We start from the raw sequence: 20,109 nt of genomic DNA, 5'->3' as shown, positions 1-20,109 counted from the left end.
GCCCCAAGCGCGCCCGCCGCCCCTCCCCCTCGCCACGGGCGGTAGCGCAACTTGCGGCCAAACTTTCCCCCCGGCCTCCCGCGCGCGGATGGCGGCCCGCTAAGTTGGCCGCAGCACCCGGCCGAGAGGCGGCCAGGCCAGAGGGCGACCCCTGCGCAGCCCGGGCCGGGCCATGGCCCGCGCGCCCCCGCCGGGGCCTCAGGGCGGCGGGGCGCGAGTCCCCGGGGCCCCTGGCCGGCGCCTCTAGTGCGGCCCCCCCGGCCCCGGGCCCGGCCCCGCGCACGCGTGGGAAAGTTGGCCTGGAACCGGCCCGACCAGTTCCGCCCGGGCGGGCGGACCGGCCGCAGGAAGTTGCTGCAAAACTTTTTTGGGGGGTGCTGCGGGTGCCCCCCGTGCGCCGGGGCTGTATGCGCACCGCGTAGAGTCCCCCGGGCCGACGGGTGCCCGGCGGGAGGAGCGCGGAGGGGGCGCCCCGGCCCCGCTGCCTTGGGGCTATGGCCATGGTGACCGGCGGCTGGGGCGGCCCCGGCGGCGGCGGCGGCGATACGAACGGTGTGGACAAGGCGGGCGGCTACCCGCGCGCGGCCGAGGAAGACTCGGCCTCACCCCCCGGCGCCGCCAGCGACGCGGAGCTGGGCGACGAGGAGCGGCCGGGGCTGCAGGTGGACTGCGTGGTGTGCGGGGACAAGTCGAGCGGCAAGCACTACGGCGTCTTCACCTGCGAAGGCTGCAAGAGCTTCTTCAAGCGGAGCATCCGCCGCAACCTCAGCTACACCTGCCGGTGAGCCCCACATCCGAGCCCCGCCGCTTGCACCGGGCCCAGCCTGGCCTGGGCCCTGACCTGCTCGGTCACCTTGGGCCTGGTGCTGACCTTCCTGGGCCTCCACTCTCCCTCTGAGGTAGGGGCACAGCCCCCTGCCCCCCTCTCCCTTCCATTCCTGGGAATGTGTATACAGTCGGCGCTGTATAGATGCTGTTTCTCCCATCAGGTGGTCCCTTGAGTCTTCCGCCCCAGTTCCTCACTGCTCTCTCCCTGGCTTTTCTCCAGGAGGGGGCATCTCCCCTCGAAGAGGTTTTGGGGTGCTGTCAAAGGTGGGACCTTAACCCCAGGACACCCGTTGGGAACGTCGTTGTGCGGGGACCCCGCGGGAATTGAAGGTGGAACTTGGACTGTGCAGCTCGCAGCGTCCAGGGGCCATTGTCTGCGGCCTCAGGGATCGATACGGCGCGCCCTTGGGGTCAAATATCACTTCCAAAGTCGCCCTGGCCAAGGGAGATGTTGGCAAAAGTGAGGCCAGGGGGCACAGGGTGGCCTCCTTCCCATGGAGGACCCTATTGTTGGGGGGAGCCGGACCAGCCTATCCGTGGGCACCCACCCTGGGCTCACCCTGGGCAGTGGGTCACTGGAAACGCTGCTGGAGGGTGGGGAGGGCAGGTGGATTTGACCCATACCTCTGCTGCTCCACCCCAGCAGCCAGGAGTAGGATGAGACCTGGGACTCCTGGAAAATCCCTGAAACTTAGGTGGCTCCACTTAGGGTGCGGTGAATGTTTCCGAGAAGGCCTGGATTGTGCTAGGTTGGAGTCCCCATTAAGAGGGCGGGCTTTGCTAGCTTCTTTGGTTAGAGCTGGGGTTGGGTGTCCAGCCCAGGTCCCCCTTCCCACCACTCTTGGGTGAGCATTTTTTTTGCTCCATTGACAGGCCCCTACTCTGAGTCCCACACGAACATGCCTGGGCTCTGCAGAGCCATTATGGGGATCCCCATTTTCCATATGTGTAAAACTGAGTCTAAGAGAGGTCCTGGTGTCTGTTCTGGGTCACCCAAGGAGAGAACCTGCCCCAGTTGGGGCTTAGCAAGGGGAACTGTGGGGTGGGGAAGAGAGAGGTGGCTAAGTTGGGGTCAGGGCCCTCCCCAGGGAAGGCTTGCTGGAGAAGCTACTGGGCAGATCCCTGGGCACCTGGAGTTTGGCCCCAGGTCTGAGGTCAGGGCTTGTCTGGGGTGGCTGTGCGTGCGTGCGTGCGTGCGTGTGTGTGTGAGAGAGAGAGAGAGAGAGAGAGGGAGAGAGCTGATTTCCTCCCTCCTCCAGTGCTAACTGGGCCACCAGACTGGCCTCATTCTTGCTGCTGGAATAACTGCCTGCTTTCTGGCCGGGTCTTTGGGGAGGGTAAAGGAGGGGCTCAGGCAATTTTGGGGTCCCAGAGGCTCCCTGAGGGCAGGAGCACCAAAGTGGGGGAGAGGAGACATTGTTAGGGGCTGACAGGTTCTTCCGAAGCTCAGGGCTGTCACCAGGTGACATCACTGCTCCTCAGCAAAGTTTCCTCAGGGCCCATCCTGGGTGGTGTGATGCCAGCCCCCCGGAGAGACTCTTGCTCCAAGCCCAGCCCTCTTATAGTCTGGTGGAGACACAGTGAGATGCAGATGCACAGAGCCTTTGGGGTCTGGGCTGGGCCGGGCCAAAGGGAGGGATAGTTCTGGGGTTTCAGGAGAGAAGACTGCCTGGAGGAGGGCAGCAGGAGATGGCCTTAAAGTGAGGGGTTTGGTCCAGGCAGATGTCCAATGGCAGGTTGGGGGAGCATTGTTGTAAGATGAGACCACTCAGGCATGGGAGAAGTTAGAATTGAGTGAGCCTGAAATGCTAGACTGAGGTAGCCACAGGGAGCCATGGAGGGTGTGTGAGCAAGGGAGGGCTCTGGTCAAATTGAACTAGAAGCCATAAGTCCAGGGAGGAAGCTTAGTTGGGCCCTGGGGTTGGGCCAAGCATGTGCTTTTTAGGTAGGATAATAGAACTTTCTGTTTCCCCATCTGGAGAAACAGGAAAGCTGTCTTGACTTCAAAGCTGGGGAAGTTGAGGCAGAAGGTTCTGGGCTTCCCCTCAGGTGAGGGGGCCCTGATGTGGGCCCCTGCCTGCCCACCCAGCCACCCCAGGCCTGGCTGTTTCCAGGCTGCTGCCCCCAGCTTGCTGCCAGGACCCTCCCACTGCCTGCCTGCTGGGCTTTGTTCTGGTTCTGCCTGAGCTCCCTCCGCCTCCTCCTGGGGGCTGGGGCTGTTTAGGGGCCGAAGCCTGGGCTCAGAGGCTGCCACTTGCAGGATCCAGGCACTCAGAGGCCCTCCAGAGCCTCAGCTCTTCTAAAGCTGTCATTGGCACTCCCTGCTGGGGCCTGGGGCTTGGGGCCTGACCCTCCCCTTCCCCAGTGCATTTCATATGGAGCTGGCATCTGGCCTCCCATTTCCAAATGAGGAAACTGAGGCTTCGTAGAGAAGTTGCTGCTAGACGGTCAGGGCTGTGTATCCAGCTGAGAGGTGATTTTTAACTTTATTAAGTGTTTTACTCTGTGATTTTCTCTGGGTGAACAACTTGGTGCTCAGCTGTTAGCTCAGGGGTGTCTGCCCCAGGTCTGGGCCCCAGAGAGCCCTGAGCCCAGGGTGGAGAGAGTTATGGAGGGGCAGGGGCCAAGGGGAAGAGGTGCTGGGGACATATGAAGAAGCAGCTCCTGAATCCTTCTACTTGCGGTTGACTCTGGACAGGGAGCTCAGCTCACTGCCTCTCAGGGCTGGGCTACCTGTCCCATACCTGGGAGAGGCAACAACAATCCCTGAGGGCCACTAGAAGGAAGCTTCTTGGGCTCAGTTAGGAGTTGGAAGGTCTTCGCAGAGGAAGAGACATGGGTATGGGGTCTTAAAGTGGGGACAGGAGTTTGTTCGTTCATTTATTCATTCATTCATTCATTCATTGGTGGCAGCCTTGTGTAGGACAGTAATGCTGTGATCCCATAGAGGACTGCCCTGGTCTGGCCTGGCCTCTACTCTCTTAGTCAACTCATAAAGCCTAGCTCCCTGACTATGTATCTTCTCTGCTGTCCATTGCCCTGGGACAAAGACCCCACCCCTTAGCCTCACAGTGACTACATAAAATGAAATGTTTAGGCCTCCATATTTTCACATTTCCAACTTTTTGCTCTCCTTGCACTCTCTCCTTATAATTGCCTTTCCATTCACCTCGGGAACTATTCATCCTTCAAAATCCAGTTCCAACATACCCTCCCCCATGTGCTGATCTACTTTGTGACAGACTCTTATTCATCCGTCAGCACCCACCCCCAATTGTCCTTTCTTCTTTGTAGACCTGCAGGCTTAGCCTCTGTGCCCCTTTGGGCCACCTGCCCAGCCTGGGGTGGGTGGGTTACCAGTGTTTCCCAGGCGCAGCCTTCACAGTTGGCTCATAGGGTGGCTTGGGGAGCAGGACGTGGGTGTCACAGTGACCGTGACCCACATGGTGACCTCTGCATCCCCACAGGTCCAATCGTGACTGTCAGATAGACCAGCATCACCGGAACCAGTGCCAATACTGCCGCCTCAAGAAGTGCTTCCGGGTGGGCATGAGGAAGGAGGGTGAGTCTCTGCTGGGGTGGAGCAGACAGAGGGTAGACAAATGGCCCGCCCTTCACTCTCTCTCTCGGGGTCTAGTGCCTGCTAACCTCATTACCACCGATCTGAGATCCCATGGGCCTCAGTCTGGCCCAGGGCTGGAGGAATCCAATTATCCGTGGCTGCCCGGTGGCTGTGCTGGAGCTGAGGCTGCAAGGGATGCCCTGACTTGGGCCCATGTTAGGACTGTTCTCTGGCCCCCCTGGCCTCAGAGGCAGTACTTCCAGGTGGGCCCTGGCCCTGACACCTCAGTGACCCCCTGCCCCCACCCTTAGCCTGGCCACTGCTTTCTGAACAAGGACATATTTTTCTATTTGACTTTCTCTCCCTCCCCACTCCACCCCTGCTTTATGTTTGCCCAAGGCAGGAACTTGCCCGATTAAGTCAAAGGGCAGCCTGTCCTTCTGCCTGACCCCTGGCCCTGGGAGCCAGAGGGAGGCCCAGCCTCTTGTCTCTGCCCTGGGGACTTGGGTGGATATGTGCTGGCAACTGGCCCTAGAACTCCACCCTTAGAATTGAAGTGGAATGTAGAGACTTCCACCAGAAGTCTGGGAACTCTAGAGCAGAATCTGGCCCCCATGCTAGGCGTCATGTCTCTGCCTGGACTCTCACAGGCCAGGCCAGCAGTTCTTCTTTGCATTTAAATGGAATCTTTCCTGGTCTAAAGTTCATTTCTTCTCTGTTGGGCCTCCAGAAGGAGCTAGGAACAGCTGCTCAGACTCTGTTTCTTAAACCATCTGGTTATTCCCTTTGGTCCTGTTAAGTTTGAGGTGACTCTCCTGCCTCCTTCCCCCACCTAGATTTGCCTCTTCTTGTCCATTTGACCTAAAATCCCTCTGTACTTCAAATCGGCTTCAGATCTCCTGTCTCAGGAGTGGATACCATCATAATTGCAGGTCATGCCCCAAGCACAGTCCTACCTCAGGGCCTTTGCATGGGTTCTTCCTTCTGCCTGGCACGCTCTTCCCCCAGACACTTGCATGGCTTCCTCCCTCACTTCCTTTAAGGTTTGCTTAAACAACACTTCCTAGAGAAGCCTTCCTGACTACCCTTCATCCTCCTTGATTTTGCACCATTTACCTTGCTCTGCATTTTACTTGCTCCCTTACCAGAATGTCCACTCTCTGACGATGGACTTCTCTCTTGTTTTCTGCCATATCCCCAGTGTCTATAGACCAGGTCCTAGAACACAAAAGGTGCTCAATAAATGTTTCTTGGCTTGAATTGCTATCCATTGAGCCCTTACTATGTACCAAGTGCTGTTCTAAGCAAGTTAGATAGATTCTTATGTAATTCAGTGATGGGTATCATCATCTTTATTATTATCTCCTAAATTTTACAGATGAGGAAACTGAGCACAGAGCAGAGAGGTGAGGCCATTTGCGAGGATATGAGAGCAGTAGAGTTATGATTTGGGCTTGAACCCACACATTCTGGGCTGAATGAGGAGGAAGACTGGGGAAAGGATGCTCAGGAAGTGGGAAGAGCAAGTACAAAGGCCCTGAGGTGGGAACATGGCCAAGGGATGGAGGAATAGTAGGGATGGGGTTTAGAACCAAGTGAGCAAAGGGGTTAGGAGAACGTCCCCCAACATCCGAGAGCACGGCTTAACCAAGCCCCTGCTTCTGCCCCCGGCTCTGTCCATATCCCCCTCTCCATCTGCTCCATTGCAAGTTGACCAGAAGTTTATGGAGGTGGCAAGACAGGGCCTGCCAACTCAGTAAAGCTCAGTCTCTGCCTGGCACCCCAGCCTAGCCTGCCCCCCTTTCCACCTACCTGGTCACTGGGGACAGTGGCTGAGGCCAGCAGTGCGTACTCCACCTCCTCATGGTCAAGACTACTAATGGTAGCTAATGTTTATTGTGCACCCACTACTGTCCAGGATTCCATTTTCAGCACTGGGGCCACTGCAGTGACCCAGAAAGACAGATCCTCTTGGGGGCCATGACCTGGGGGGCAGGGCTCGGAGCTAGAGAAATGACCTGATCTCCATAGGTGAGATTACTTGCTTATGGACAAGCTAGCCAAGGTCCCAAGTCCTGGGAAAATACTGTCTCCCTGGCCTTACTTTCAGCCCTGGGACTTCCTTGATTGATAGATAGGGGCATGATTGACAGGTCAAGCATCCCTGGCTGCTGAATGGAGCTCACACAGTCCAGTGGGAGAGGGCTACCTATGCTTGAAATTTGTCCCCACCCAGTGGTCCCATTCCCACCCAGGAAGGTCCCCCCCCAATCATGATCCTTCTCTGTAGGAAGTTGGGTGGGGTTGGGGGCTGGACAAGGGCTCAGGCTGGAGGCACAAGGCAGAGCAGGGAGGAGCCTTCAGAACGCTGGCCCTTGGCCTCCCAGCCAGCTGTGTGCCCATGGGGTGGGGTTGGGGGTTTCAGGGAAAGGCTAGATGCGGTGGGCCTTAGAGGGGAGCCGCTGAGTGACCCTCCGATGACTTTGTCTTTCCCCCTTTATTTCTCCCTACCTGCTTACCACGATTCTCTGGATATCCACTTTCCCTATTCCTTCCCTCCTCCTCCCTCTCCCTGCCACCTCTCTTCTCCCTCTCTACCCTCCCATGTTCCTTCATCCTCCCCCTTACCCATTTTCATCATTCCTCCCCCATCTCCTTACCCCTCATCCCTTCTCCCCTCTCCTGTCTCCCCCATCTCCTGTCCCCCCTCTCCCCTCCCTCCTGCCCCTCTCTCTCCCCCCTCCCAGCGGTCCAGCGTGGCCGCATCCCGCACTCGCTGCCTGGTGCTGTGGCCGCCTCCTCGGGCAGCCCCCCGGGCTCGGTGTTGGCTGCAGCGGTGGCGGGCGGGGACCTCTTCCCGGGGCAGCCTGTGTCGGAGCTGATCGCGCAGTTGCTGCGTGCCGAGCCCTACCCCGCAGCGGCTGGGCGCTTTGGCGGGGGCGGCGGTTCGTCGGGCGCAGTGCTGGGAATCGACAATGTGTGTGAGCTGGCAGCGCGGCTGCTGTTCAGCACAGTGGAGTGGGCACGCCACGCGCCCTTCTTCCCTGACCTGCCGGTAGCCGACCAGGTGGCGCTGCTGCGTCTGAGCTGGAGCGAGCTGTTCGTGCTGAACGCTGCGCAGGCGGCGCTGCCCCTGCACACAGCGCCGCTGCTGGCCGCAGCTGGTCTGCACGCCGCACCCATGGCCGCTGAGCGCGCTGTGGCCTTCATGGATCAGGTGCGCGCCTTCCAGGAGCAGGTGGACAAGCTGGGCCGCCTGCAGGTTGACTCCGCAGAATACGGCTGCCTCAAGGCCATTGCGCTGTTCACACCTGGTAAGATGCACTCCAGAAGGGGGACTGGGGGACTCTGTGGGGATGGGGGATGACCCCATAACCCTTCACTCTCTGACCCCCTGCCTGCCAGACCTGTGGCCCTGCACCTGCTGTGAGTGCTAATGGGGGCAGTGGAGGAGCTGATATAGGAGGTGTGATGTCCTGATGCCCCCATCCTAGATCCCAGGTCTCCCTATGAACTCGGATTCTGGTCCCTAGACCCCAGGCTGGGTCTAGACTGGTGACTCAGTTTCTAATAGCCTCTCTGCCTGATTTTTGGTCTCCCTGAGACACCCCCACCCCACTCTCCACCCTCTCTTCAAAGTGCTCTTTGTGGTCAATAAGCCCTGCCAGCAGAGAGGCGGGGTCACAGGAGGGGAGGTCCCTGATACCTGGTCTGGCCCCTTCTGCCCCCTACTACTCCCTGATCCCCAGGCCCCCGAGTCCTCTGCTGCTAGTTCCCCAGATCAGGGTGCTCTTCTTACTTAGCACTTATGAAGGGCTGCCAGGCAGGGGTGCCCTGACACCTGGTTCTGGGTCCTCCCCTAATTTCTGTGACCCCAGACCTCTGACCCAGAGCCCCCAACCTGCCCCTGGGGCAGCCTCCAGGGCTGCACTGGATTGAGAAGGGGTGTGGCTTTGAGGTCCTTCCCATTGAGGAGGGGTGAGGCTGTCCTAATATCTTCCTTTCCAGTTGTAACTAACTACCCAGCTGCCAAAGCCCTACCTAATTCTAGGGACTGGTGGCATAGCTGGCACTGTAACCTGGAAGGTTCCAGACCCTACTAGGTGTCTTCTTGGGGCCAGGGATGCAGGAACCAGACCCAGGCCATTCTGAGAGGTGGCTTTCATGTGAAAAATACAGCTTTGCCTTCCTTCTTTCCCAAGAAGACTCCTCTGCCCCCCACCTTCAGGGGGCCCCATCTAGACACTGTCACATTCACTTAAGCCCCAGGTCCCTCTGGACCTTGCCTTCCTCCCCAAGCCCCCTCCCCAGTCCACTGTTTCCCTTGAACTTGATTAGAAGTTGCCTCCCTGACAAGGCCTCAGTTAGGGCCCCATCTACCCTTGAGGTATCATTGCATGCGCTCTTGTGTTATTGTCCTCAGATGAGGTCACCTCCATTATCTTTTGGGAAGTGACACTTTCTTAGACACCCCCACTCTTGCCCCAGGTCCCTATCTCCCACCTCCTGAGTGCCCCACTCCCTCTATATCCATAGCCCCAATGGTGTCCCCAATCACCCCTGGGGCTGTGTGTCCTCTTGCCACATCCTACCCCATCTGACCTTGTCCTTCCAGATGCCTGTGGCCTCTCGGACCCCGCACATGTGGAGAGCCTGCAGGAGAAGGCACAGGTGGCCCTCACTGAGTATGTGCGGGCCCAGTACCCATCCCAGCCGCAACGCTTTGGGCGCCTGCTGCTGCGGCTCCCCGCCCTGCGTGCCGTCCCTGCCTCCCTCATCTCCCAGCTGTTCTTCATGCGCCTAGTAGGCAAGACCCCCATCGAGACGCTGATCCGAGACATGCTGCTGTCCGGAAGTACCTTCAACTGGCCCTATGGCTCAGGCCAGTGACTGGACAGGACCCAGGGCACCATGGCAGGGTCTGCAGACCTCAAGGGATGTGGCTGCTCGAGCCTCAGGGGCGATCCACAGACAGAGGACCCCAGCCTCTCTCCTCAGACTATTTTTTAAAGACTGTGAAATGTTTGTCTTTTCTGTTTTTTAAATGATCATGAAACCAAAAAGTGACTGATTGTCCAGGCTCTGGCCTCGTCCTCCCTAGAACCTACTGGCCAAGATGGGGGGAGGGACTGAGGTTCCAATCCTTGGACAGTCTTGTCCCTCAGTGCCTCAGGCATGAACTCATGGGATGGTGGAGTTGGCTTCCTGCTGTGATGGACAGAGGCCTGGTGTCTAGACTGGAGGGGCAGCTGCAGCCAGGCAGGAGTCGCGTGCACCAGGTAGCTTCTCTGTACACATGATCCACGTTGGACACTACATGGTAAATGAATCAAGGCCAATAATAAAGGTGTTTCCTACCTGCAGTCTCCGTTATTTTTTCCCCTGTTGATTTTTAGAATGAGTGGAAGGAAAGGAAGGGGGGAAGAGGCAGAGAAACATGGATGTGAGAGAGACACCGATTGGTTGTCTCCCGCACACGCCCCGACTAGGGCTGGCGATCGAACCTGCAGCCCCGGTACATGCCTTTGAACAGGAATCGAACCTGTGGTTCTTCGGTGTGTGGGCCAATGCTCTAACCACTGACCCACACCGGCCAGGGCTCCATCATCTTGAGGGGAAGGCAGCCTACCATGGGGACCCACTTCTGCCACCTGGAAAACCCTCAGTGTGACAACAGCCCTACTTGCTGTTTGTATTGGACAGAGTTGTGGGGAAACAGACTGGGGTGGGGTGGGGTGGGGGGCTGAATCTGTAGAAGTTAAGCCTAGCAGATGGCTCAGGTTCAAATTCAGGCTCTGACTTCAGAGAGTGAGCCTCACAGATTCATACATGCCCTGGACCAAACACCTCATTGTTTGGTCAGCTCTTAATCATGGCATCTGGCCCCGGTGTCCGCAGGGAAAACATCTGGGGCTAGTTCTGTCACTTGATAGCCCAGACAGGGCCCTCCATTTCCCTGGCCACCATGATTGGTTTGGGGAGAGCATGTGGCCTAGAGCTGGCCAGTGAGATTGGATGGTGGGATTTGGAACTAGGAGGATACAATCAAAGTAGAGCCAAAAGAGGATCAACTTCCCAGAATGCCTTAGGAGCCCCTAGATAAAGCCATCCTGGGAACCCTTGGTTGTATCCATTCCATGAGCCCAGACTTCCCCCTTTTGTGCCTGAGCCAGTTTGAGTCCACGTGTAACTAAAAAACTTGTTTTGGAGACTGGCGTTTGGAAGGTGGGAACCTTTAAGGACAGACTTTGAAATGTGGACTTGAGTTGATGTGGAATGATGCAGATCACCAGGGACCTTGTCATCCTGGCTTCTAGTTTGCAGCCCAGCTCTATGATGTCAAAGGCACCTATGGGAGTTACTGCCAGGACTGTGGCTCTAGGGGGCAGGTAGAAAGGGCCTGGATGGTGGTGGGGGTGGCACCTTGGCCCTGACTGAGGTCTTATCAGACAGAGGGAAGCCCTCCATCAAAGATGTCCCTTTGAAGACAGGGAAGAACTTGGGTCTCACCCTGTAGGCTGGGCCAGTGCTTACCCTTTAAGGCAGTCCCAGCCCTCCCAAAAGCTCCTCATTAGCACCCCAGCCTCCCCCATGTCCATTGTAGAGGCCTAGGAATTGATGAGAGTCTTGTGAGTATGCTCTGCCCCCAGAAGGGGACTGAAGTGGGAGTGGGATGGAGAAGCTACTGGGACCCCACTGGAGGCTGGACTGGTTCTTGCCCTGGGTCAGCATCTTCTGAGATGTCTTGTGGGTAAGTGAATGTATGTCCACTTCAGTTAGAACGGATACCAATGTCCCATTTCTCAGATTCACAGGACATCTGAGGACTGAGCAAGACCAATACACTTGTTTTGTTTCCAGTCCCCAGGCTAGAGACTTGGATGTCTGTCCACGCCTGACAGCTGAACTTCTACAAAACTCTATCCGTATGGCTGGCCCTTCCTGCAAGAAGTCATCTTGAGCCTCCCTGGTGGTTAAGATTGCTGTCAGGCTCTCCATCATTGCTCTCTCACATTGGGCCCAGGGCTGTCTTCCCTGAGGACAGGGGCTCCATGAGGATAGATTCAGGGACTGAGGCCTTTCTGTGACCCAGTGGCTAGTACTGTCTTCCTTGCCTGAAGTCCGCTTCCTTTATTGTCCCTGTCCCTTGTAGTTTTCCTGGAAGGCCAAGACTCAAAGAGGGCAGCTGCTGAGCTGCCACACATGGTTCCACAGGGACCCTAGCCCAGGGCCAGGCATGTGAACTATGCTCACACAGTGCCCAGTGTCAATCACTGTTCAGCTTGCAGTGCCCAGAAAATTGCACACACATTTATTTGGTTGGCATCAGGGTCTCCTGTAGGATCCAGTCTGCGTCTGCCTCCTTCAGGTGGTCCCCAGTATCATATCACATGAATTCTCTAGGAGGCTACACAAGAAAGACTCTATTACTGAACCTGTGAAAACTCCTAGCCCCCAGGGCAACCCTATCACCTGGCCCTTCACCTTCCCACTGAAAGGGCCACTTGAGGATCTTGGAGGAGAGGGACCCTCCTGGACAGATAAGGGTTTATACCATACCCGGAAACCCCGGACAAAGCCATATCTTGGAACCTTGTTTTTTTTCCCCTCTGGAAAATAGAAGGACAATTTTTGTGACAACAGAGTATTAAGCAGCTATGCATAGTATATATTTAAGAAATGTTTATTCCACTGGGATTGGAAAGCAGGACCTGCTTCCAGAGGATGAGTTGAGATCTAGGGCCCCCATGGGGTCAGGGTTGGGGGTCCTGAAGATCCTGGGAAGAATTCCTGGAGTAGGGATCATCAGAGCTAAGCCCCCAAAGCTGAGGCATTTACAATTAGAGTAAGAGCTAAGGGCTAGGAGGTAGAAAAGAAACAAGGGCAAGGTGGGACCCCCCCCATCCCAATGTGTTCCTCTGTCTGTCTGTCAGGATGCTCAGAAGTACACAGAGCCCTCGCTGTCTCCTCGGTTGTCGAATTTCTGGATCTGCGCCTTGAGGTGCCTTAGTTTGTCCTTCAGGTAGCGGCAGCGAGCCTGCTTGTCCAGAAAGCTGGGGTCCTGGGCAGGACGAGAGCCAGGGAAGTCCTTGTGGTAGTCTTGTCTATGGCCCTCAAGCTGCTTGACCCTTTGTTTTTCCTCTCTGAGCCTTGGTTTCCTTTCTGTGAAACTGGGTACTTATGGGAGTGTCAGGGATGCAAAGGTCAGTCTGTGGGATTCAGGAGGCCATGACTCACCGTCTGCTTCTTCTCAAATTCCCTCCAGACACGGGCAGCTACTTGAGCCTCCTTCTGCAAGGGGAGAAGGAGGAGGGAGACTCAGGGAGCACTGGACCCAAGAAGAGATGGGGAAACTGAGGCTCAGACACAGTGACTCATTTAGAAAGCACTTTAGGACTGATGTTGGCTCATGTGGTGACTGCCCAGCCTGGAGGAAGAGGGTTTGGAGATCTAGACCCAATGGGTGTGCTAAAGGACAGTGTCTGGCCACCTGGAAGGGCTGTGGGACAGGGGTTTCCACCTGGTTGCTGACCTGGCTTCGGGCCGGGGGCAGTGAGGTCAGCAGAGCCTCCAGCTGCTGGAGTTTAGCCTGTGCAGAGTCCAACTCCTGCTGGAGCTCCAAGAACTCTGCATACTGGTCCTGGAACACAGCAGCGTAGCAACTCCGTTCCCTCTTACTACTCACTGCTGGGTACTTACTGCTGGGGGTTGGGGGTGGGGGTTGAAAGCAGGACAGAGTGTGAGTGTAAAGAACCCCCCTGCCTTTCCCCCAATTGGTGTAGTTTGTTTTTCTTTGCTCATGCTGGGCTCACTGCTCAAAATGCCCTTTTCTCTTACTAATTGGTCAATTCTTATTCACTGGTCAAAGCCCCTTCCCTGTCCCCAGGCATCAGCAACCACATAGGGGACACTCACAGCTCATAGTCCCGCACTGGGTGGGACCTAGGCATATGCCCCCCAAGGATGTATCCAACAGGCTTCTTGGTGCCCTGGAGGGTCCGGGAGGGCAGTTCATCCTCAAATACAATCTTCTTGGGCCTTGCCCTGTGAGCTTCCGGCTGCGGTTAGCACAGAGAACGGGGACGCTGGTTTCGAGTTAACGAGGCTATCGGGAAGCCGGGATCCTCTAAACTGGGGGTAATGAATCCTCTGCCTAGGCTCGGCCTGGGGACCCTCCTCCAGTTCAGACTCACCGGGGGCCCCGGGCCAGGCGGGCGGAGCTGAAGGCCCCCCCGGGAGCCGTGGGTGTGGCGGGGCCCCCGGGTGGGCATCGACCTCGGGAAGGGGCCACTCGGGCGTCCCGGGGCCGACGGGCGGGTCCTGCGCGGGCCGTCGTGGCCCGCGCGTGGCGCGGGTGGTCTGCGGGCGGCCTGTGAACACGGAAGGACGCGCCTGAAGGAGGGCACCGCGCGAGACCGCGCCGAGAAGCGAACCAACCTGGTGACAGCCAGCTCTCCGGCCACTGGCAGGTTCCCCAACCCCGCTGTATTTGCATAGACGCACGCGATTGGTCCTCAGAGCTCGGCTGCATAACCCGGAAAGGCGCTATGCAAATGACCGAGAAGACGCAGAGTCTCCGGGGCCTCACTCAGGTTAATCACAGCGCAGCCACAAGCTCCCCGCCGAGGCGCACGGAGCCCACTGATACCGCCCCTGAGAGGACCCCATGAGCCCCCCGCCCGGGTTGCGCGCCGCACGGACCGCTCCCGTCCGGGATCACCTGTCCCAGCGTCCGGGGCTCGGTGCTTGGGTCCACTCCCAGCGCAGTCTGAGTACGGATTGTGCCTTAACTGCAGGTGGGGTCGCTCCGCAAAGCCGGGGCGGGGCTGGCGGGAGGGGCGGGCTGGCGGCGAGGGGGCGGGGCCTGGCGATGCAGGAAGTGGACTCACGTCCTGAAAACTCAGGTTTTAGTCCAATGGAGATCCCGACCAGCTGCGTGTTTGGGATCGGTGAGTCACCCTCTCCGAGCCTCAGATTGCTTGTCTGAAAACCGGTGGTTTTGGCGAACTTGCACTTAGAAATTATATTTTAAAAAATATTTCTCTAACTAGAGGTATATTTAGAAAGTTCAAATAATAGAAAAGATGCATAGGGCAGAAGTGAATTTCTCATCCGCCCGTCTCTAGAAGCATCAGTTAATTATGTCTTCTTCTGGAGAGATCCTGTGTCAATGACAAGTATATTTTCCTCACTACAGATAATACTGCAAAAAATATTCACGTGCAAATTCCTGTGGCCGCATGTGAGGGGAAGTGGAATTGCCCCGGCAAAGAGACCTATGTATTTTAATTTGGAAAGATACTGTAAAGTTGTTTTTCAGAGAGGTTGTGCTGTTGATAGGACCAGCAGTGAAAAACACTGGTTTTCTGCAAACCTTTGCAACTCAGATGTTATCACGGTTTTCTGCAAATGTATTTTCAGTTTTAAATCTCACTTAACCTGGTGAGTGAAAAAATTTAGAAACCATTTGTATTTATTTCCTCCAAGTCGTTTTTGTCTTTTTTAGCTGCTCTTCCTATATTGAGGAAGTTAAACCAGGTAGTGTATCTACTTTGATGCTGTTATAAATGTGAATCTTTCAATATATTTTTTGCACATAGGAAACAAATTTATTTTTTCATTTATTTTATTCTTTTCCCATCACCATTTATCCCCTCTATCCTCTCTTCCACCTCCATCCACCTTAGGAAACTAAATACTCATTAAGTCCCTTGCTAGTTTAATTCTCTTATTAAAATAGCTTTTTAAAATGGTGATGGAAGGAGCCATTGTGGCTCAGTTGGTTGAGTGTCTTCCCATGCACTAAAAGGTCCCAGGTTCGATTCCTAGTCAGGGTACATGCCCAGGTTGTGGGCTTGATCCCCAATAGGGGTCGTGCAGGAGGCAGCTGATAGATGATGCTTCTCATCAATGTTTCTCTCTCTCAAAATCAATAAAAACATATTAAAAAATAAATGGTGATGGATGGAGAATTGACTTGGGGTGGTAAACACACAATACAGTATACAGATGATGTATTATAGAATTGTACCCCTGAAACCTATATAATTTTATTAACCATTGTCATCCCAATAAATTAAAAATAAATAAAATAGCTTTTGTCTTTCATATAGTCATATCATCTGTAAATATTTTGTTTCTTCTCTCATTTTTCAGACTCATGTATTTTCTTGTCTAGTGGCATTGATCCAACACTTCCCTGCCCTGCCCAGGCTATAGTCTGATAATTTCAGACAAGAACTGGAGGGCACTAGAGTTGGGCACAATTGTAAATCGCTGGGGGAGGTGGGTGGGCTGTGGGAATCCCCACCTCCTCACTTTGATGGCAGAACTTTCAGTATTTGCCCATTAAATTCACTGCTGCCTTTGGCTTGAGATTTTTGTTAAATGAGGAAAAAGTCCATCCCTTCCTTATTTTGTATACTCTTTTGTATATTGTTCAGCAACAGTATGAAGTACCATTTCACCTGTTTACTCCGTGGTTTTGTTTTCTGATGCAGTCATGTGGCTATTGACAGGTTCCCTAATACTGAACTATTCCTGGGTCTCAGGTATGTGCCTCCTTTTTATGGCCTGTTTTTAAAAAGCTGCCACTAGAGCTTCTATAAAGCTCTACCTGGTCGTTTTGCATCCGTGTCCATGGAGTTCCATGTGGGCACCTCCATGTGTATCCCAGTGCCTGCTCATGCTCCCAAGGGTCTGAAACAGACACTTACTGTACACCTGTCACCTGTCCACCCTCCTTTACTGAGCTGCCCTGGTCACTATCCTCACAGGCTTTGCCCTCAAAAGTCTGAAGTGGGGGTGGGCAGAGGCCAGGACCCAGTTACCCTGAACTCACTCATGATCCCTTCCAGGGTCCCAACTCCAGTGCCCTCCCGTTCTTGTCTGAAATGATCAGGCTATAGCCTGGGCGGGGGAAGGTCTCCACCAACCCGCCTGTTTGCTGAATGACGGTGTGAAGCACCTGCAATGTCCTGGAAGCTTAGGCTGTGCTGAGCGCTGTCCCTAAATGATCACCTTCAATCACAAGGAAGGTTCAGCCCTGATGCCTGCTCCTCTCCAGGCATGGCTCCATTTCTTCCCCACCCTCCAGGCCTCATCCTGACTCCACAGGGCTGAAGGCACTGTATTTGGCTCTGACTCTACCAAACCGAGGGCTCCTGGGGCTTCTAGGGGCCCCACCTTGTCTAAGGGAAAATGGGAGGGGGATTGCTGAGTCACTACCCCTGTCCTAAGCCTGATCTTCCCCCACTGCTCATGTAGTCTTTGTGGCTCTTGGGGGCCTCCAAGGGCCTTTCCATCTTGTCTACCCCAAAGGGTACCTCTGGACAGGGGTGGAGGGCAGATAGCAGACAGATGGGGTGCGCAGGCAGGGTCTTTATTTGAGTTTGGGCATGATGCGGATGAAGAGGATCATGCTGATGAAAATGAAGCAGACAATAATAAGCATTGCCCAAAGCAGCCAGTTGACAGATTTCTGTGTGTGCTGCTCCAGCCGTTCTGATTCAGTCTTCAGCTTCTCCAGGTTCTGGTCGGCCATCTTGAGTGAGTGTGACAGGGTCTATGGGTGGGGTGGGGAGAGTATAAAGAGGACTGGGGTTGAGTGTGGACTCTCCTAACTTCCTGGGGCAAGTCAGCACCTCTTGGCCTTTGCTGATGCTGTTTCCTCTGCTGGGAATGCCATTTTTGTCTATTACTAAATTCCTATTTATCAGGCCAAGTCCCAGCTGCAATGCCCCTCTACTGGGAAACCTCTGATGCCCCATGGCAGAAGCTGCAGAGTTCCCATAGTCCTCATACCTGGTTGTCCTTCTTGATGACGCTCTGGGCGGCCAGTGTGTTGGTCTTAAGGCTCCGGGCCAGGCCTAGCATTTCTTCTGCCAGCTTCTCCTGGAGGTTCTGGTGTTGTTGCAGGACAAGGTCTAGCTCAGCCGCTGACTGCTTCTCATCCCCTGGCCTGGGACTTGCCACACCACTGACCTCACACATGAGGACAGGTAGACATAAGACAGGGTGAGGGAGGGGAAGAGACAAACATGTTCCCAGGGAGCCCAGAGGTTATGGCTGCAGCCACCACCCTACTTGGGGCTCAGTTTCCTCTTTGCTTTGGCTTCTGGGTAAAGCATTCCCAGAAGTGCTGTCTGATGGGTGATTTAGACACTCATGGTGGCTCCTCAGTGGTCCAAGATTTGTCCAGCCCTCCTCCCCCCTAGTGCTGCCCAAGGGCTGAGGACACTCACGTTCTCTTCCTCACGTCCAGCTTGGGCTCTGGAAGACGAACAGGCCAAGCAGAGAGGAGAGAATTGGTTCTCTGTGTTCTAGCTTCTTGACCATTACCTGGGATAGGTCTGCTACCCATAGGCTCTTTCCCAACTTGTCTGCTGCCCAGCCGGCTCCTGATCACGCCTCAAAGCTCTAGCTCAAATGCCCTCTTGTCTGGGATGTTTTCCTCACTCCAATGGGGGCTTTCCCAGCCCCAGGTCCCTCCCTCCAGTTTCTTCTGGGGACCACTTCCTCTGTCCTAGCTGCCCCCTCCAGACATGACTTGGTGATGCCCTCGGGGTCACTCCCTGGGCTGTGGTGGACCCTGTGGGAGCCAGATGAAGCACAAGGGATGGGGAACAGCAAGGATAATATGTCATATCCCAGGCAGCTGGAACTTGAGTCCTGTTCTGCTCAGGGGAACTCACCTCCAGCAGAGTCCTGTGGAAAAAAGGGACAGGCAGGAAGTCATCCACCTTGTCATCCCCCAAACCTGTCCTTTCTGCTCTTGGAACTTCTGTACTCTTAGTCAGGGCTCCCGACAAGTCCCACAACCTCTGATCCTTTCCTCATCTATTATCTAGTAATGACAACAACTCGTATTTTGAATGATTTAGCTAATCTACGTAAAGTGCTCAGAAAGGTACCTGTCATCCTATTTTACAGATGAAAAAAATCTTGTCTATATATGGCATGTGGCAAGTGGCAAACCAGGGGCCAAATCTTGCACTGGGCCAACTGTGTGGCTTAACCAGGTCACTTCTGCCTTGTACCAAACAAATGCCTATTCCTCTATCAAAAGCCTGGCCAGAATGCACCTCTGTTGCGAACCCTAGGGACAGAGCTCCTAGGGTCCCTGTATCTGATAGTATTTGTTGTTCTGGCCACGCTCAGGCACTGAACTCCAGTCCCTGATGGAAGGGTTCCCAAGGACCTGAGAGGGAGTCCTACCATGCCTAGCAGCTCACTCCGCATCTCGCTGGTGTACCGTGCCCGCGACTGCAGATGTACCGTCTTGGTGGCGGGCACCCGCTCCCTGGCTGTGGTTGGCACACGGCCAGGGGCCAGGAACTGGTTGGCTAGTGCCTTCTCTGAGGAGGAGGTCTACAAAAGAGGGAGATGTCACAACAGGAGCGGATCCTGGGGACTCAGGAGAGCCTAATGAGGGCTGAGAAATGTGAGGAGAGGTTCCTGTGCTCACCAGCTTCTCCGCCTGCAGCATCCCCTTCAGAAAGTCAACCTTGCGGGAATATTCATTGATCACCTCACAGGCCGGTTTGCTGGATGGCAAGAGGTAGAAAAAGAAAACCTGCCCGCTGTTCCCAGTTCAGAGAAGGGTCCCAGCAGGGACTGGAGCCTAGAGGACCCCACCAGAACCTGGCCTCTACTCCCCCCACCTCCATAGGAAGCCCTTCTGCACTTACCTCGCCTGGGCTTTCAGGGCCTGCAGCATGTCCTCGAGGGCTCCCACGTACTGGGGAGAAAAGGTGGGTGTCAGCCAGGCACCCCCATTCCTCCCCATCTTGCTCGAAGGGGGCAGAGCCAAAAAAACCGGGAGAGGGCCAAAGCCAACGAAGCGGAGCCAGCTGTGCCCCAGGTACGAGGGCGAGGTAGCCGGTGGACGTGGCGGACCCCACCGAAGGGGCGTGGCCAGAGCGGTTGGTGGGAACCGGCTGTTTTGTCTGCTAGTCCCCCCAGCACCGCGCTACGGGAGTCGAGCTATCAGGCAATGCAGGGTCCCCGACCTTTTCTAGACGCCACTCATCCGGGTCTCGCTTCTCTGCTGCCATCGCCTCGCAGCGGCACAGCAGCCGCACCAGGTTCAGCTCCAGCCTCGACGGGGACATCACCGACCAGCGGTAACCCGCCCCTTCCGCCGGCGCCATCTTAAGGGAGGGCGGAAGTGCCTTCACTTGACCTCCTTCCGGGTGGGCGTGTCCCTCTCGTTTGTTGTCCCATATTTTGGGCGGGAGTAATTTGTTTCAAGGAGAGGCCATCCGGTCTGTCCAAACTTATGCGCTATGTGCTTCTAGGTCCCTGACTCTGACTCAACCCTCTGGCCCTTTCTTGGGAAATGGGCAGTGAGACAGTGTCCACTTCAAGCGGAACACAGGTTAATCCTTGCAGCAAGAGATGGGGCTGGGTCACCCTTAAGGCTCAGATCCCCCATGGAAAGGACCCAGGCCCCCCACGGAGCCGAGGCTCCTCTTGCAAGCCCTCCAGGAGCAGATGGGGTGAAGATGGAGGTTTCACATAGATGACCCTGGAATGCAACCTTCGTATCCTCCCAGCCCTCAGGTCACCTGTGTTCTAATCACACCAGTGGGCCTGGTGTCCTCACAGGATACCATGGATGAAACCAAACCTAGGATGGATAAAGGGAGACTCTAGAGGCAGACTCAGTAGATTTTGACTCCCAGACATGCTCCATCACAGCATGTGACTTTGGATAA

At 55.5% G+C, this 20,109-nt stretch overlaps 3 protein-coding genes across 4 annotated transcripts; 1 reads left to right on the top strand and 2 right to left on the bottom strand.

Moving 5' to 3' along the window:
* Nucleotides 1–466: 466 nt before the first annotated feature.
* On the top strand, nucleotides 467–9,753 carry NR2F6 (nuclear receptor subfamily 2 group F member 6). Its single transcript, XM_016209407.2, has 4 exons — nucleotides 467–781; nucleotides 4,296–4,390; nucleotides 7,138–7,704; nucleotides 9,006–9,753. The coding sequence occupies exons 1-4, from the start codon at nucleotides 495–497 to the stop codon at nucleotides 9,278–9,280; spliced, it is 1,224 nt and encodes a 407-aa protein (XP_016064893.2). The 5' UTR covers nucleotides 467–494; the 3' UTR covers nucleotides 9,281–9,753.
* A 2,305-nt stretch (nucleotides 9,754–12,058) lies between these two features.
* OCEL1 (occludin/ELL domain containing 1) lies at nucleotides 12,059–13,686 on the bottom strand. Of its 2 annotated transcripts, none has more exons than XM_016209335.2 (5): nucleotides 13,585–13,686; nucleotides 13,307–13,449; nucleotides 12,924–13,092; nucleotides 12,629–12,682; nucleotides 12,059–12,452 (listed from the first exon to the last, which is right to left on the bottom strand). In XM_016209335.2, the coding sequence occupies exons 1-5, from the start codon at nucleotides 13,660–13,662 to the stop codon at nucleotides 12,330–12,332; spliced, it is 567 nt and encodes a 188-aa protein (XP_016064821.1). In that variant the 5' UTR covers nucleotides 13,663–13,686; the 3' UTR covers nucleotides 12,059–12,329. The 2 variants fall into 2 exon arrangements, with proteins under 2 accessions (XP_016064821.1, XP_087672168.1); XM_087816042.1 differs by having other exon boundaries at nucleotides 12,924–13,089; nucleotides 13,585–13,663.
* A 3,070-nt stretch (nucleotides 13,687–16,756) lies between these two features.
* On the bottom strand, nucleotides 16,757–19,542 carry USE1 (unconventional SNARE in the ER 1). Its single transcript, XM_016209334.2, has 8 exons — nucleotides 19,402–19,542; nucleotides 19,081–19,130; nucleotides 18,858–18,936; nucleotides 18,608–18,760; nucleotides 18,085–18,097; nucleotides 17,635–17,662; nucleotides 17,195–17,369; nucleotides 16,757–16,955 (listed from the first exon to the last, which is right to left on the bottom strand). The coding sequence occupies exons 1-8, from the start codon at nucleotides 19,540–19,542 to the stop codon at nucleotides 16,773–16,775; spliced, it is 822 nt and encodes a 273-aa protein (XP_016064820.1). The 3' UTR covers nucleotides 16,757–16,772.
* Between the last annotated feature and the right edge of the window lie 567 nt (nucleotides 19,543–20,109).

This window comes from Miniopterus natalensis, chromosome 4 (genome assembly GCF_054644295.1).
Source record: "Miniopterus natalensis isolate mMinNat1 chromosome 4, mMinNat1.hap1, whole genome shotgun sequence".
Classification (NCBI taxonomy): Eukaryota; Metazoa; Chordata; class Mammalia; order Chiroptera; family Miniopteridae; genus Miniopterus; species Miniopterus natalensis.
This window is presented reverse-complemented; position numbering and strand designations above follow the sequence as displayed.